The 19,093-nt window shown below is 41.7% G+C and overlaps 1 protein-coding gene across 1 annotated transcript; it reads right to left on the bottom strand.

Moving 5' to 3' along the window:
- Nucleotides 1-14,160: 14,160 nt before the first annotated feature.
- On the bottom strand, nt 14,161-15,148 carry LOC103210506 (alpha-1,3-mannosyl-glycoprotein 2-beta-N-acetylglucosaminyltransferase-like). The gene is given in 2 exon segments (XM_007956421.1): nt 14,161-14,301; nt 14,303-15,148. Coding segments are annotated over 2 exon segments (987 nt in total).
- Between the last annotated feature and the right edge of the window lie 3,945 nt (nt 15,149-19,093).

Consider the following 19,093-nt stretch of genomic DNA (forward strand, 5'->3'; position numbering starts at 1 on the left):
GGGAATGAGAGTGTGTGCACAGATCTCTGTTAGCTGTTTTTGAAGAACAGTTGAGGGTGAGTGGGGCTTGTACTGGCTGCCATCTATCATTTGTCAGTTGATGCATAAGCAAATGGTGGCCCTTACCCAGTGGCTGGGCCTGCAGGAGGTGCAGGTATAGTTGGGTTGGGTTGGCATGGTTGCTGTCTCCCACTTAATTATACATAAAAACAAACAAAATACCACTAATAAAATAAAAGCAAGAGAAGAAAAGACATAAACTTGTTAGTCATCAACCTCCAGTGTGGTTGCCCTTGCTGTCCTCAGCAAGTGGAGTCTATTCTTAGGTTGCTGCCCAGATCAGAATGCCACTTGTAAATATTCAAAATAGGCTGTGCCATCAGGACAGCTGGTAGTCCACTGCTCCAGTTGGCTCCTTATTCATTGCTTTCATTCAATTTCTTCTACTAGTTGTTTTTTAATCCACTTCATTATTCTTCCCTTCAAAGTCCACTGTTCCAGGATTTATCTTCTGTATCTATTTCAAGTGGTTTCTCATTCCTTTGTTGCAGAGGGTCTGTGTTGCTTGTCTGCCTATTCCACCATCTTGCCAGAAGTCTAGTTTCCCTTTCTTGAACCCTATAAAGTCTTTACCTGACCCATGTTTGGGGTTTCAGATATGAGCCCTGTCTCCTATCATTTACTTGCTAACAAATTATCCTTCTCTTTTCTCAAGTATTCAGTGTGTGCAACCTGATTTGGTTGTATCACACACCAGGCAGGGACTTCCTTTATTCCAGTATCATGACCAAATAAATGGTTGCTACAGAAACAGAAGTACAGAAACACCACTACAGCAGGCTATGTTAAGGCTGATTTAAAGTTGTGACTCAACAAGCAGTGGATATGCTCTTTCCCAGCAGGATTTACATTGGATCTAAGGCAAACTGGCCTTGAGGAATGTCCTAGTATGTGCTAGATTTTGCTTTGACCCTCCCTCTAGTCCACCTCTGATGCTGAGCTAGCTTACCAGAAAATGCTGCTAGGAATTCCAGGTCCTTTTCAGTGTGACTCTGTCAGACCAAAAGACAAGAGACTGAGTTGGGGGAGTTGAAAGGCAGATTTATTTTATTGGCCAAGGTAAGGAACAGCTAGGGGTGTATGCCTCCAAGACTGCTTGAAGAACAGGAACTAGCAGTGTTGCCTTATAAAGTATAGAAAGGAAATACATACAATTATGTCAACAATACAACCACTCATCTGTTAGTTTGTTGTACTGTGGTGGTTTGCATGTTTCTGTGAGACTGGAGACTATGCCACTGGTATTTCAAATACCAGCAGGGTGACCAATGGTGGACAGGTTTCAGGAGAACTTCCAGACTAAGACAGAGTCAGAAGAAGGAAGGGGCTGTCCACTTCTCAAAGAATTGGCCATGAAAGCCTTATGAATAGCAGTGAAACACAGTCTGATATGTCTCTGAAAAACTTTATGAATAGCCCTGAAACATTGTCTGATATAGTGTCAGAAGATGAGCCCCTCAGTTCAGAAGGCACTCAAAACATGATAGGGGAAGAGCTGCCTCCTCAAAGTAGAGTTGACCTTAATGATGTGGATGGAGTATATCTTTTGGGACCTCCATTTGCTGATGTGGCATGGCTCAAAATGTGAAGAAATAGCTGAAAATATCCATTAATAATCCAATGCATGTACAAAGTATGAATACAGGAAAATTTAAAGTTGTCAAAAATGAAATGGAATGCACAAAATTCAGTATCCTAGGCATTAGTGAGCTTAAATGGACTGGCTTTGGCTATACTGAATCAGACAATCATATGATCTACTATGCTGACAATGACAAATTGAAGAGGAATGCCATGACATTCATTGTCCCAAAGAATGTTTCAAAATTTGTCCTGAAGTATAATGCTGTCAATGATAGGATAATATCCATATGCCTAGAAGGAAGACCAGTTAATACTATTATTCAAATTTATGCACCGATCACTAAAGCCAAAGATAAGGAAATTGAAGATTTTTGTAATCAACTTCTGCAGTCTTAAATTGACCAAACATGCAATGAAGATGTGTTGATTATTACTTGTGATTGGAATGCAAAAGTTGGAAACAAAGAATCACCAGTTATTGGAAAATATGGTCTTGGTGATAGAAATGAAGACCGATGACTTATTCATTGCAAATACCTTTTTTTCAACAACATAAACAGCAGCTATACATGTGGATCTCACCAGATGGAATATATAGGAATTAGATAGAATAAATCCATGGAAAGAGGCGATGGAGAAGCTTATTATCTTCAGCCAAAATCAGGAGCTGACTGTGGAATAGACCATTAATTGCTCATATGCAAGTTCAAGTTGAAGCTGAAGACAATTGAAAGCAGTCCATGAGAGCCAAATTATGACCTTGATTATATTCCACCTGAATGTAGAGACCATGTGAAGAATAGATTAGACTCACTGAAAACCAATGACTACAAGCCAGACTAATTGTGGGATGACATCAAGAACAGCATACATGAAGAAAGCAGAAAGTCATTAAAAAGACAGGAAAGGAAGAAAATGGATGTAAGAAGAGACTCTGAAACTTGCTTTTGAAAAATTAAATGAATTAAAAGAAATGACAAGATAAAAGAGCTGAACAGGTTTCAAAGAGCAGCTCAAGAAAACATAATTATTATAATGAAATGTGCAGAAACCTGGAGTTAGTAAACCAAAAAGCTCAAGCTGAAAGAACTGAAGAAAAAAATTCAAGCCTGAAGTTGCAATATTGAAAGTTTCTATGGACAAAATATTGAATGATGCAAGAAGCACCAAAGGAAGATGGAAGGATCAAGCTCAATTGGAATAGCATACTACACCTACATAAAAACACTGTTCTACAGCCTACTTTGGCAAGTAGTGAGTAGGATCTTAAAAGCTTGCAAGCAGCCATCTAGATACAATGATGGGTCTCTCCTTGTCCAGAGCAAAGAAGAATGAAGAAAACCAAAGACACATGGAAACAATTAGTCCAAGGGACTGGTATACCATGCAATCTTCAGCCTGCATGACTATGAGACCAGAAGAACTAGATGGTACCTGGCTACCACTGTCAACCATGGAGGGCGATCTATGTAGGAGATCCTGGATAGAGAGGAGAACACTGTGGAACAAAACTCAAAATCATACAAAAAAAAAAAAAAAAAAAGACCAGGTTTGCTGGTCTGATAGAGCCCAGTGGAACCACTGGCACTCTGGCCCCTAGCTGCCCTTCAGGTCTGGAATTGAAACCACTCCTGTGGCTTCCACCCAAACAAAAGACAGGCATATAAGCTGAATTAGGTAGATACACTCCTTGGAGAGATCAATCATGGGAGAAGAGAAAGGCTGTGTATGCACAAGGAGACAGCTCAGGGGGCAGGAGTGCATGAGAGGGAAAGACACAGGGAAGTGTTAACTGTGGGGAGGAAGTAGGAAGAGAGCTGTTGTACTGGAAGAAAATGAATGTCAGAAGAGACAAAGTGCATGTAAACTGTTGTTATGGAAAATGAATTTGCTCTGTAAACTTTCACCCAAATCACAATTTAAAAAAAAGGAAGAAGAAGATGGAAGGAATACAGAGTCACTATACAAAAAAGAATTGGTTGATGTTCATCTATTTCAGGAGATGGCATATGATCAAGAACCAATAGTGTTGAAGGAAAAAGTCCAAGCTGTACTGAAGGAATTGGTGAAAAACAAAGCTCCAGGAATTGATGGAATACCCTCTGAGATGTTTAAACAAACAGATGACCCACTGGAGGCACTTACTTGTCTATGCCAAGAAATTTGGAAGACGGCTACCTACCCATTCAACTGAAAGAGATCCATATTTGTACCCATTGCAAAGAACAGCCACCCAACAGAATGTGGAAATTATCTAACAATATCATTAATATCACAAGTAAGGGAAATCATGTTGAAAGTATTTAAAAAATGACTGTAGGGAATTCCCAGAAATGCAAGCTAGATTCAGAAGAGGATGAGGAACAAGGAACATCACTGCTGATGTCAGATGGATTTTGTCTGAAAGCAAAGAATGCCAGGGGGATATTTATTTGTGTTTTATTGGCTATGCAAAAGCATTTAACTGTGTGGATCATAACAAATGATAGATAACATTGAGAAGAATGGGAATTCCGGAACACTTAACTGTGCTTGTGTGGAACCTGTACATAGACCACGAGGCTGCCATTTGAACAGAACAAGGGGACACTGCATGACCTTCTAAAGTGTTGAAGAGCAAAGATGTCTCTGAAGACTAAGGTGCACCTAACCCAAGCCATGGTATTTTCAATAGCCTCATATGCATGTGAAAGCTGGACAATGAATAAGGAAGAACAAACAAGAGTTAACACTTGAGTTGTGGTGTTGGTGAAGAATACTCTAAATACCATGGCTTGCCAGAAGAACGAGCAAATCTGTCCTGGATGAAGTGCAGCCAGAATATTATGTGGAAGTGACAATGGCCAGACTTCATCTCACCTACTTTGATCATAGTGTCAGAAGTGACCATTCCCTGGAGAAGGATATTACACTTGGTAACTCCTCGGAAGGAAGGTTGGGCAATCCTACTTCCATAGTGATACTGCCTCGGAAACCCAAGGAGGGGTCGCTATGAGTCGGGTACGACTCGACAGCACACAACAACAATGACAACAACAAAGTGGAGGGTCAGTGAAAAAAGGGAAGACCCTCAATAAGATGGACTGACACAGTGACTACAACAATAGGCTCAGATATAACAAAGATTGTGAGGCCGGCACATGACCAAACAGTGTTTCATTCTACTGTACATAGGTCACTGCGAGTCAGAGCTGACTCGACAGCACCTAACAACAACAATGACGTCAGCAATCATGGGTATACATACTACACTGGTGCATTTAGACAAACATGGACTGTCATACATTACATGTTTTAAAATGGCAAATATAACTCCACCTTGTGTGGAGAAGTTAATATGTACAAGGCAGTTGTTGAAGCAGATTGCTTTAGTATACCAGGATAGTGACCAACCCAGTTAGAAGTGCTTTAGTCCAGGATTTTTCAGGTAGTCAGGTAGGTATGCCTCAGCATTTGCACTAGATTGAGTGAGCAGTGAAATTAACCAATTTGTAATCTGGGCCTGCCCGTGTCAACACTTGCCCAGGTTTTTCTAAGCCTGGGAGGGTTTCCCAAGTGCCCCTTGCAACACTGCATTCAGGATTATTTCCTGAGCCCCTTACTCATTAGGCACTTGAATTCAGAAATGAGGGGGAAGATCCCTACTGTCAAAGGGTCCAGGGATGGGTGGAAGGAATGCACAGGAGCCTTGGGCCTGTGTGAGGGATGAGGGCCACTGCAGAAGCCCAGCTTGCTGTGGGATAGAGCACCTGAGAACATGCTATTTGGAGCACAAGGAATTTTGTGTTCATTCTTAAACTTCTGAGAATCTTCTACTTCTCTCAAGCTCCCAACACAGTGCTAGTCACTATCTCATGGTGCCCCTCAAGCTTTATGCAGGGACTTCATGTGGCCCTTTTTTGGAGACTGACTCCTCAAAGAATCTTGATAGCTTCTTCTTCCCAGAAACCAACTTGGCCCTAGTTGGTTGGCCTAGACTTGGCCCTTGTCCTAGGGGAAAATTAACACAAAATTATAGCAGTGAAGAAAAGAGATTTTTATTCGGCATATGTAGCAAACTTGACAGCACCTAACAAGAACAACAACATGCAGCAAAGGAAAACAAAGGTGGGTCTTCAAATCTAAGGAATATTACAAAATCAATAGCATATATGAAAATTACAAATCAATGAAAGCTTTATCTTTCCATAGATATGCTAAAATTATTCAATCACTGTGATTGTTTCTTTCAATCAATTAATAATACAATTTTTCAGTAATAGTCAGAACATTCTCCATTCATTGGTCAAATAACCCAAAACAGGAAAAAGATAAAGTGGTGTCCCTTATCAAAATAACTTCATTCTAAAAAGATATCCCTATGCAAGTTCCTTAGTTCTTTTGTGTAGGCCCCTTTCTGTATTCTGTCATAGGTGTAAAGAGACTCCAGATTCAAACAGGTTCAATAGAGATATTTTTGTTTAAGCCTTAGACAGCACAAAGACAAAACAGAAAATCATTCAGGATGAGGGAAACTGTGAGCATGTGCACAGTACAGAAAGCTGAATGGAGTCTGCTGAGTCCTGGTCATGGGGCTAATTATATATGATTGAAAAAAAGGGAATCATCACAAAATCATGATTGGTGGCAGACAGAGTCATCACTGTTGCAGGCAGGACTACAGAAGTGGGGAAGGGACCATGATTGGGTACATACATAATTGAAGATAGAAAAGGCTTACAGGATTGGTTCTGGGCCTTGACTACCTGGCCAGGTAGTGCTCTGGATATGATTCAAGACCATGCGGAATGAGTCATAGCCACAAGGTGACTACAATACAATAACAGGACCCCAACTTTAATTTAAATTAGAAAAGAACACACTCATGCTATTTCCCTAGTTCTTTGTGTGAGTATAATCTACTTTCAACCATACTCTTCCTGAGTGTAAATTGCCCTTCTCTAGGTTTGTCCTAAAATTTGTCAATGCATGGTCACAATGCTGGTTTAATGGTCAGAAAGAGTTCAAATGGCATCTGAAACTATGTCAAGCCTCAAAATGGAGTTAGCCCTACCACTGTAGACCACCACAGCCTTCCACAAACCAAGTGCTTTAGAATTTAAGCTGTAATACAACTCAACTTTATCTACTCTTACTGAGATCAACTTGCCCCTCCCTGGGTGTTCCCAGAATAATCATGGCCACATGGGTGTGTCAAGGTCAGAAATGTTGAGGAAGTAACATAAGGAATTGAAAATGGTGTATAAACTTAGGCCAGGAGTCTGGTAGTGTAGTGCCTAAGGCACTTGACTGCTAACCAGAAGGCTGGCGGTTCAAACCCACCAGCCACTACTCAGAAGGAAGGTTGGGCAATCTACTTCTGTAGTGTACTTCTGTAGCCTTGGAAACACAAGGAGTGGTCGCTATGAGTCGGGTCCGACTCAATGGCACCTAACAACAACAACAACATAAACTTAGGTCAAGGCTCAAGATGGCAGGCATTAGGGTTTCAACTGTAGGCCATAGCCTTCCACAAATCAAATGCCTTTAGATGTTAGGATCTAACACATCCTTTAATCCTGTGTGCTCTCCTGACTGATACTCTATCAGCATGCTCATTGCTTTGTTTGTAGCTACCCTTACAATCTCCACAGCTAGGCTTAAGATAGAAATGTGGTTTTGCAGTTGCTCACTGAGCAGTTAGCTAAGCATTAGCTTTTTGCTTGTGCTGACAGATACTAGCAATGGAGATGATAGTAAGTAAGAAGTAGGGAACATCCTCACAGGGGGCCAGACCAGACAAAAGATACATCTGTATAATGCAGGCAAATTTCTCAGCTAGGTCAGGCAGAGCTGGGATGCTGAGTGGTACTTGCACACGGAGGATGGACAGCCTATGTTAGGACAGGGATTTGAGCAGTATCTTAGCCAAAGACATCCACAAAGCGGTTAATAACTAAAGCAGGTGAACTGAAGAATGTTCCTCAGATGAAAAGTTTTTAGTGGATCTGGCCTTGAGGGAATTCAGGAGGCACACACACAACCTAGGAAGATGAAGGCACTTAATGAGGAATTAAAAGTTGAAAAAGATCCTAAAACATATGAGGAAGAGTTTGAATTTGCATCACCCAGCAATTGAAAGTGCCTGGCTGATCCCCAACTAGGAAATGGAGAACACAGGGGGAAAATCCAAGGATAAATGAACAGACCTTGATGGGTCAGATGGGGAAGGTGAGTAAGTGTCCGGGAGTTAAATGCAAGCTGGCTTCCATGAAACAAGCCAGAAGTGCCTGGTGGGAAGGAATAAGGTGGGAAGGTATCAGGAATAGTCCAGGGAAGATATGATTGGAAATGGCAAACAGACTTGCCCTGGAAAGGGTGTAGCTGTGCATATTATTCACTCAGCCAGGGCTAATGGCAACCCCATGCCTGCAGACATGGCTCCAGGTGTAGTGTGCTGTGCACTTTTCTGTTACAATGATCAGGGCCACCACCCTTGCCCAAATTGTGTCTACCAGTCTGAGCTGCCCTCATAGTCCTTGTTTAGGTGAGATAGTCAGGGAAGGTCTCACATAGTAGCGGTTCTCAAGTGTAGTCCACAAACTTTGTAGACCTGAGGCCCTTTCAAGGGGGGGTGAGTGAGTGTCATAGTTATCTAGTGCTGCTGTAATAGAAATACCACATGTAGGTGGTTTTAGCAAACAAATTTATTTTTTCACTATTTAGGAGGTTAGAAGTTTGAATTCAGGGCAACCGCTCCAGGAAAAATCTTTCTCTATCTGTCGGTTTTGGGCGAAAGTCAGTTTGTTTCCTGGTTCCATGTGGCATGGCATCAGTCTTCCCCCATTTCTGTTTCTCTCACTTGCTTGTCTAATTTGTTTTATATCTCAAAAGAGATTGACTCAAGATATACCCTACACTAATCCTGTCTCATTAATATAACAAAGAAAACTCATTCCCAAATGGGATTATAACTACAGGTATATAGACTAGACTTTATAACCCTTATTTTGGGGTGACACAATTCAATCCATAACAGTGAGGTCAAAACTATTTTCAAAATAATACCTTACTTACCTTTTGCTCTGCGTGTTCATTTGTACTGATAATGATAAATGGTGACAAACCTACTGGCACCTGCCAAACAGCAAACTGGAGCTTCTGTTAAAATTAAAGCAAAGAGTGTATTAAAGGAACAAGGAGATCAGAATCAGGCAGCACTTCCTAAGGATTCACCACAGTACTCTGGCAAAGGGAATTTTTCACAGAGCTTAAATACAGAAAATTCAGGAACTTACAAGAAAAAAAATCTGATTGATTGACATTTACAAAATTATGCTTTAACATACACAAGATAATGGCAAGATCCCTTAAACACGATTTTGCTAATCATAATGCTTGAGTCATTTAACAGTTTAATCTACAGATATTTCAAGGGCCAGCTGTGAGTGAATGTTGTACCTGGGAAAATGCTGTAAGAAAAGTGGGAAGAAAGGGAACCTGCAGGCTTCCTGTGGTATACTGGCTATCTGACTTTTGAAAGTCAGCTCAGAACAAGCAGTAAACAGCAAAAATGTTGTCCATCCTGTATCTTTGGCAGAAGCCTCTCCTATGCCAAGCACTTAGGTCTTTTGAGGTCCTTCACAATCCTCACTTCTGATCAAAAATTTCTATAGAAATTTGCTGATTACTATTTTTTTTTTTAATTTTAAAAGCTTGTTTTACATTCAACATAATGCGTACAATTAGTTTCATTTCTCATTCGCCTTGTCCAACCCTAACCCAGTCACCTCCCCTCCCTACCCTGTGACCTTCCCCCTATGACTCTCATATTTATGCGCTCCTATTAGTCCTGCATTTCCTCAGTTTGAATGTTGGTCCTCTGGTGTCCCATAGTCTATTGCTCTATGGGATGTATTACCATTGAATGTGTGGATGTGGCATCATGGGTTGAGTGGTGTGGGTGTACATCTTGTTAACTATTGGGCTGAGAGCCCGCCCCTGGGGGTGAGTTTTATTCCAGGCTCAGAATGTATTCCAGTGCCATAGTACTGGGAATCTCACCAGATTTCATCTGACCAGTGATTCTGATCATTATTGAGATTTTGGAATTTTGTTCCACCTTTTCCCTCCCACTCTATCTGGGATCTCCAGATTTGATCCTTTCCTGAGTGTTTGGCATCAGTAGCCAGGCACCATCTAGTTCTGGTCTCGAGGTCCATTGTGTCCTAGGGCTGGTTGCTTCTAAATGCTCCCCCTTTTTTTTCGTTCTTCTTCACTTCTGTGCTAGGAGACCATTAGCTGCATCTTAGATGGCCGCTTGAAAGCTTTTAAGACCCCAGTCACTACTCACCAATGTAGGATGTGGAGCAATGCTTTTATGAATTTTATTGTGCCAATTGAGTCTGGTGTTCCCTAGTAACTGGATGGATCTCTCTCCCATAGTGTAGGGATGTCTCTGAGGGATTACTCTGTGTCTGTCTTCTATTGTTCCTGTAAGGACTGCAGGTATTTTGTATCACTGGTGTCTGTGCAAGATTAGCCTCAGCTGAATCTATCCTTGGTCTAGAGTGTACTTCTATTCACTGACCCCATCTGATCATCTCAGGTGTTTATGTGTTTATCTGTATAGTCTAGTGTTTGGTGTTAATGAAACTGAGTAAAGTAAAAACTATTTCCCTCACCCTGGCACCTGATAAGTAAACTAAATTACACCCAACTATTTTCCCACCCGGACAGATGAGTCTTCAGTTCCTTAAAGAACTGAATGGAAACATTCCCTTCTGCAGATGATAGACTTGCTAAAAGTATTTTAGAAACAACTTGTAAATTAACTCTGGCCCACAGACATAAGGGAACAAAAGTTAATTGCTGATCCTCTCCCCTCTGCCCAAGCCCCTATCAGCTGATCACAAGAAACAAGAAACTGGTGACTCATTTCACGTTCATGCCCCAAATTCCTCAACCTTTTGTGAATATGCACAACCCCCTCTCTTGAAACCTACAAAAACTGTGTTTCATAGCATCTGGGGGAGTTTAGATCTGGGTACAAACTACCCCTAACTCCTTGCACTACTGCTTTGCAATAAATAATTTTCTCTCCTCTCAATCTTGGTGTGTAATTGTTTTGGCCTGACTGCACACCAGGCAGGGACCTGCGTTTGGTATAATAACAATTTGGCACCCCAGATGGGACCGAGGGTCTCTGGCCCTCTGCCTGGAGCACGAGAACCCTCAGACAGTGGAAGCGGAACGGACTCCTGATGGCCCTTGTGCGCACTCAGACACTGTTTTGTCTGAAGGTAGGAGAGGGGTGCTGGGTCTGTGACCATCCTCTGCCTCTAGGCACTTTCAAGAGAAGAGAAAATTTTTCTGGGTTTAAAGATGTCTACTGGTGAGTATAGATTAAATTCTGGTCTGGCTTCTAGTTGCTTGGGAAGTTGAAATTTTGGCTAATAAGCCTAATTAAGATAATTCCACAACTAAAGCACTCTTAATAATCTATACTCTTGTCTGGTTTGGCTTCTAGCTAATTGGAAGGTTGAAATTTTGGTTGGTAACCTTAATAACACACCTTCATGGCTGAAGCACTCTTAAGCTAGCTTTAAGCTTATAGGGAGGTTGAAATTTTGGTCCTTAAGGGTAACTTGAAATTAAGATCACCTCCATAGCTAAAGCATCATCGTTCTGATCAGATCTGGTTTTGGTTTGGTTTGAGTGTGGGTTTACTGGAGCCCACTTATTTCTTGGGGATCCTTTTCCTTAATCTGTTATGTGTGGATGAGAGTGTGGGTGCATGGTGACCCAGGTGCCTTTTAGTCTGGTCTGATTTTGGTTTGGTTTGAGTGTGGGTAAATAATAAAATTTTAAGTGGCGACCCAGGTGTCTTTTAATCATAATCTCTCTGCAGCCCACGTGTTTCTTAGGAATCCTTTACTTTGAATTCTGGTCTGGCTCTGCTTGATTTGTTTGTGTGAGAAAGAGAGTGTGTGTGTGCGTGCCACCAGTGCAACAGTCTTGAGTGGATGTAAGTGTGACTGGAAATGGGTAACAAAAGCTCTGTACCAGAATGTAGCCCCCTTAGTTGTATTCTGAAAAACCGGGCTCATTTTGGCTTTGAGCGTATAAAGAGAAAAAAAAAAAAACGTATTTTTCTGTAACACTGTCTGGCCACAATACCAACTTGAGTCTGGGGATAGATGGCCAGAGAATGGGAGTCTAAACTATGATATCATTATGCAATTAGATCTATTTTTCAAGAAGGATCAAAAATGGGAAGAATTGATCTATTTGGAGCTTTTCATGGCCCTGTTTCAAAACAAGGGTTTACAGAAACAGTGTGGGGTGATGGTTGTATGACCTAAAGGGAAAGTGGATTTTAAAGGTGTCCTTCAGGACTCTGAAGACCCTTACCCTGAGTCCATTCCTCTCCCATCTGCTCCTCCACCATACCTCCTGGAGTCAAAAAACAATTCACCTATGACTCCACCACCTAAGTCTAAAAGAATTTTGAATTCTGAATCCCTTAAAACTCCAGTGGTGTTATATCCCCCCTTTACCTGATAGCACCCCAGAAGCCACTCAGAAAATGGGTATCCCTCAGGAGATGGTCTCCCCAGCACACACTCAGAGTGGTGTAAATTTTGGCCAGGGGTATAAGCCAGACCCATCAGGGCAATATCCATTACAACAGGTTCCAGCCAATTTAGATCATGAAGGAAATCCTGGAGGTTTTGTTTGGACTCACGTGCCATTCACCATGGCTGATTTACTAAATTGGAAAAATACGATGCCCACTTACAGGGAAAATCCAAAACGGGTAGAAACCTTAATAACCTCCCTATTTTCAGTTCATTGTCCTAATTGGGCTGCCATTAATATGTTATTAACTACCTTACTCACCCCTGAAGAGAGGTGAATGGTGTTGGGCCCAGGTAATGAAGGAGTTGTTCGGCGCGAGGAATTTGCCAACACACGACAATGCAAGTGCAAGAAGGAGAGTTTATTAGCTAGCTCCAGCTAGGGTCCCTGCTCTCACCGACCCAGTGGCTTGAGCAAAAGACCTCGTGCTCCGTTACTATCACATTTGTATAGGAAAATATAGGGTGGAGTAGCACCAGGGCAAAAGGGTACAGATGATTGGTTGTTGCTAAGGGGTATAGGGCAGGGATCTGAGATGTTGGGGGACGTGTTGGAATCCCCCAGCTCCAAAGTCCACTTAGGGAATTATTATCTAGGGGGGATGCAGAGCCCTGATACGTGGGATACTTCAGGAGCCAGGTAAATCTCTGATACGTGCTGAATCCGGAGGAAATCTCTGATACCTGCTGAGTCCGGAGAGTAGATAAAAGCCCTGAGGCATGGGGAGTGTTTAGAATCCCCAACATTAAAAGACTTGTTAGAATTCCCAATACCAAAAGGCTTCTGGTTAAAGATTTCCCTGAAGGCTATTAGGACTCAGGCCTCACATTTCCCCCTTTTTTGTTATGCATAAGAGGAATCATTCTCTTGTATTACAGGAGATAAAGACTGATATTGGTGGCTCAGGACCATAAGTTACACAGTATTAATTTGATCTTTTACAAAGTTGACTAATCTGTTTAAAACACAAGGACTAACCATCAGTAAAACTAGTCTCATAATGACTGGTTTTGCGAGAGCAGACAACAGAAATGTTAGTTAAGGAGAGGAATTAAACTAATTTTTATGCTATCTTTGGTTTTGGGCACATTTTCTTTCGGGGGCATGTGTCTCTTTCAGCAGTAAGTTTCCTTTAAGTAGAGAGAGTTCTGCTTCTATGAGGCTTCTTTTTGAGCTCAGAAGGGTGGTAAAACTAGTTAATTACAGCATCAGAACTCTAAGCACCTGAGAGAGTAGACACTTCTCAGAACATTGTTTTGCGCTACTCCTAACAGAAATTTTCTCCAGGCGGACAATTTTAATAATCAAGAGTTCCTCAGTTGCTTATAGAAAATTTCACTTTGGAGTTTATAAAGACTTATGGGTGGTAAAGTTACACTAAGTAATTTACTACACTGCAGGCTACCCCCTGGTTTTTCTAGCTATTATTTCTCTTATACTTAAAAAATTTACATCCCTTTCACCATCAGTTTAAGAATAACCACACCTATGGAAATGTGTAAGCCAGCTACTTCATGCTTTTATCTCCCCCCATTTTAATTAGTTAATTTCTAATTTGCCCATCCCTATCAGGCCAGTACTCTGAGGAAGTGTGATCCTTTTTCTCTGGAGAATCTTCTGTTCTGCTTGGAAACTTCAGGCATGTGGATCCATAAACAAGCAAAGTCCAGCTCAGTACAAGCTATTAAATTGCAGCAACTTAACACCATCTGTGTCAATTATCTTCTTCTCCATTTGGTCAGGTTCTGGTCAGCTCGACTCTAGCTATCCCAGCTAGGTCATGGGAGTTACATTCTTCCCTTCACTTCAGACCAGCTAGCACCTTCTGTCACATCTTCAGTCCTCAGGGACTATTTCAATGCTCGTAGGCTCACAATTCATTGCACTTCAGACCTGCTAGCCCTTCCTCTTATCTCCAGCTCCTGGGCTTTCCCCACGCAGGTAGGACAGGTCCAGCTGGGTGAAGTGCACAAAGTGCTGGTTTAACTTGATGAACTTGAGGTGTTGGTCAAAGAACTGCTCATGGCTGACACCCTTTGCGGCTAAAGGTTATCGTTCTTGAGATTTCAGGCTGCACACAGGCCTGTCCCTGTCGTTGCTCTGGCCTGCGTATCCAATCATCCCAGAAGGCCTTGGGCCACTTGGGCTCCAATTCATCCCAGAGCTTAGCCAAGAGTAGCCAGCCCAGGCTAGGGAAAAAGTCTGTGCGGTAGAGAAGTTCAGGTTTGTTAGAGTCCACCATCTGTTCTTTGTTATTGTTATTCCAGGCAGACACACACCAGAGTGAGGGGTCAGCCCTCAGCATTGGGTAGGTGGCCTGAAAGTACTCAAAGAAATCTGGTGCTACCTCCAGGTCATCTTCGACGACCACAGCTGCTGAGAATTTGAACCTGTGGAAGATTTGGCCCAGAGTCCAGCAGTAATGCTGCGTAATTTTATAATTGCTCTGGAATTTGTGGTGGTCGGGCGACACAGTAACGTTGCTCAGGTCAGGTTGCAGGGTGTGCGTGATGGCGCTGCTATAGGAGGCAATGACCTGGGCTGTCTCCTCATGCCCACAGTCCTGGTTGACAATGATGGGGTACAGGCCCATGCGGTGGGGCAGGGGGCCCACAGTGGGCACTCTCAACCGCTGCCTCCACTGAGCATGGTGCTCCCTAACCTGCTGCAACAATCCCTGCTGACGTTCCAACTCCACTTCAGTGTCCTGGGCTAGGCGGATCACCTCATGGGTGAGGCTGGCGGGGTCATCATCAAGAGAACTGTCTGAGGGAGGCCTGCCAGGTGCTGGGCGTGTCCAGAAGAAGAGACGGAGCAGGGCATTCCAGGCCACAAAGAGGATAGTGCCCCACAGCACAATCCCTGCAGACTGCTTCTTTAGCATCCTGGTCTTAGGTTAAAGAGTATTAAATTCAGCTCGTTTTTTTTCTGTGCTGCACTTCCCCCATTTCTACTCAGGTGGATCTAGGTGGTTACAAGCAAGTAACATACAAGTTTACTATTCACTGGTTTCCTTTAACTTTCAGTTCTGGGAGGGTTTTTTTCTCATGGACCATGACTTTTCTGCTTTGATGGACCCAAAGCTTATCTGCTTGCTTGAAATGCAAAAAGTTAAACAGTCATTTTTTTTCCTCTTCAGGTCTTCTCTTCACATGTAAATCTTCCCTTCTCTCAGCAGTACTGGGTGGGGCTCAGGTTTTCTACTTAAGTTTCTATATGGGTTCTACAGGGTTTAAAACAAAAGTTTGTGTTTCTTCCGGGCAAATTCTATTTCCCCTTCTATTATATCCAATTAAGTATTGGCTGAAGGCGGACTTACACACTTTTAATCATATAATTCATTTATGCAGAGAAATCATTTGTAATGATCTATTTATAATCTTTTCCAATTTTCATTTCTACTGGCTAAATGTTTCATGTAAAAGTTAACATTTACTTGAACTCATTACTGCTAGAAACCTGTTATGACATAGGTTTTGTTTTTTTTTTAGTTCATACCACTTAAGTCCTCTTAAGTACTATGATTTTACTGTTACTTTAATAGAAAGTATATCATTAATGTAACATTTTGCAGTGAAAGATTCACCATTCTTTTTTTTTTCCATCTTATGAATAAATTTACTAAAACTGATATAAAGTTATTAAAGTTTCAATGTACTTCATGGTTTCTTTACACTTACTATTTGCGGGTATTAACACTGAGGTAAATAAAGTTTACTCTCTCTCAACTTTTCTATAACTTAATACACATTTTTCAGATTTAACTTTAACTATCTTTTATGTTCTGGGATGACTAGATATTCTGCTCTAAGACAAAACTACTCTTGCCTCCCCCTCTCTGGAAAAAAAAAACAACAAACTTAGTACCAATTATTTCACATTCCCTCTTGCTTTTCAGGCCATGCTAAAACTTTTAACCCAGTTCTTCAGGTGGTTTCGTTCAGTAGTTTGAATTAGACTAAGTTACTTTATGTGTGTTCACTACCCCAAAATGCTATATTTTAATAATTACGATTTTCTTAATTGGCTCAAAAGCTCTATGGAGTACATTTAGATAAACACATAATCCTAAACACATAATTCTTTTAAAGATATTCCAGGTTCATCTTTTCACTTTGATTACTATCTCATTCTATGTAAATGGCCTCGGCCTTTGGCTGGGCGTAACTAAAAGCTCTAGCTTCTGGATTAATTACTTACAAGTAACACTAAAGAAAGTAACCATTTAAGAATTTAAAATTTCATTTCTTAGGCCCTTTCTTTTCTTTTACAAAGTCTGGTGTTCTTAAGTCTCTACAAGGCCCAATATTATAAGTTTGTAAATTATTTTAACAAATCCTGACTAAAAGAATATACTTTACAGAGAGCTTAGAAGCATGGTTCATTAGGTAATCTGGTTATATATATGTTTTTTTTTTTTTTTTTCCCAAACAGTTTTATGTTCTAGAAAAAATGAGAAATAGACTTTACTTCCCCGACTTTCAGTATTTTTTGGGTGAAATTAAACAAGTAAAATAATCATTAAGTGCTTCCAGTTATTAAAACAAAACAGTGCTATCAACGGTGCCCACGAAAGTGCCAAGTGACTGAACACTAGTTCACGGCATCCCTGCCCCTGAACTCCAGGTGTACTCGGCTGATTTTGTTAGCTAGAACTCTGGCTCAGCCACAGGGCACCCCCAGTCCAGGAGATCCCAGGCTTGTCTTAGCAGTGCTCATAATCTTTGGAAGGAGTAAGAACTAGAATGGACTCTAACGAGATGGAAAACAAGGTAAAGCTGAGAAGGAACAATCTGCTTCCAAGATACTCAGAGGTTTCTACTATTCACTCAGCTAATACATCAGTGCACGCACACACACGTATACATATTTAGTTAATATATCAAAATGACTTAGAAACAAATATTCTAGTTTTCTAATATTTCAAAGTAAAATTTTAAACTTTATAAAACTTTTTGTTGTGTATTATACTTTAAAGATTTAAGTTAAAACTAAAAGATTCGAGAAGAGACACAGTATGTTCAATTGTACCTCTCATGCATCCTCTTGTTAAAGGTTTCATTTAAAATCATGTTAACACCAGCTTGAACTCCCTGGTTTCTAAGTTGTTGTTATGTGCCGTGGAGTCAGCCCCGACTCATAGCGACCCCTCCTTGGGTTTCTGAGGCAGTATCATTACGGAAGTAGGATTGCCCAACCTTCCTTCCAATGAGTGGCTGGTGGGTTGAACCGCCAGCCGTCTGGTTAGCAGGCAAGTGTCTTAGCCACTATGCTACCAGAGCTCCCCCGGTTTCTATAGAGAGCTTATACAGAGCTTATTATCTCCCAAAACAGTTTTCTGGGCTTCCATCTGGATTTTTTTCACATTCCTCAGTGGTGAACAAAAGCTGGAGGAGTTTGTTGACAATCCTCTCAGGTATGCTGATGAGTAGCTAAATCCTGAGCTTGGGGCAACGCACTCTCTGCAGCTGCAATACCTGCTGAAGGGGTTTGGTAAGGTGGGGGGAAAAGGAGCTCTTCCTCTGTCCCCCCCTGGAATACTGAGTGGGTCGATGCTGAAGGTTTAATTTCAGGTTCCTTCTTCCGGGCAGTATAAGGTTGCACTGCCAGGACCGGTTTAGGAGCCTGCTTAGGAAAAGAAAGAGGTAGCAATGGCTTTAACCAGGGAGGTGTATTTTCCACTAAATCTTGCTATGTGATAATATATGACCTCTGATCTGGGTCTCCCCAGCTGGACCGGAACACAATTTCTTTCACTCTTAAAATAATTTGAAGATGGAACATTCCTTCGGCTGGCTATCCCATGTTGAATGTGGGCTATTCTGAGCTACACAATGTTACAAATTTTTTCTTTTTTTTTTTCTTTCCACATTTAAATTCTGTGCTCTTTGCTTAACTTCTTTAAAGTTACCAGTCAAAAGGGAAGGGGGAGTCGTCATAGTCTGTCCCATTTCGTCTGTCCACCAAATCACAAACACTGACAAACAACAAATAGACACACAAAAGGACGAACAAAGAATGCTTCCCACAAACTGGAAGCAAAACTGAAAGCTGGATGACGGTTTCATGCTGAGCTGCGGGAGCAACCGGCTTCGCTTCTATACCAATTCAGAATTCCAGATTGGAGGGCTTCCACTTCCTCTTTTCTTGAAGAGGTTCTGGGACGTTTCCCAGATCCTCTGGCTGACAGCCTGCTCGAGTGTCCCCCTTAGGCTAAAGTCATCTTTACAGAAAATGGGCTCCAGGTATTACACAAAGAACTTAAACAAACAACAAACATTTAAACACTTACCAGCTGGCTGCAATCCCCTGGTTCGGAAGTCCTGGGGTATTTGGGGGATTCCGGGACCTCTCGCACTCCAAGCGAGAGTTATACCCCTAAGTTAACGAGCCACCTTCTAGATCTATCAGATCGGGGTTAGTTTGGGAATTAGACAGAACTGGTGGAATGGCTTCCCGGGACTCCGGTTGTCTCGGTTTCTCCTTTTTGCTAGTCCCGAGTGAGGAAGTTAATACCTTGACGGAGAGATTCGGAAGAAAAAGTTTTAGCTATGGGGGAGGGGTAGTCACCATATCTTGCTACACTAAAATGTGAGGAAATTGGTCCCGGTGACCATGGGGGCCTGGAACTTGGACTCGGTCAAATACGGCTGTGCAGTGTAGTAAATTACTTAGTATGGCTTTTCTACCCATAAGTCATTGTAAACTCAGTGGTGGAATGAGCAACTGAGGAGCTGATTGTAAATGTTATCCAAGTGGAGTATTTCTGTTGGGCGTGGCACAATATAATGTTCTGGGAGGTGCCCACTCTCTCTCAGGTGCTTAGAGT

The sequence above is a fragment of the Orycteropus afer genome, unplaced genomic scaffold, assembly GCF_000298275.1.
Source record: "Orycteropus afer afer isolate SDZICR_OR568_19922 unplaced genomic scaffold, OryAfe1.0 scaffold00618, whole genome shotgun sequence".
Taxonomy (NCBI): domain Eukaryota; kingdom Metazoa; phylum Chordata; class Mammalia; order Tubulidentata; family Orycteropodidae; genus Orycteropus; species Orycteropus afer.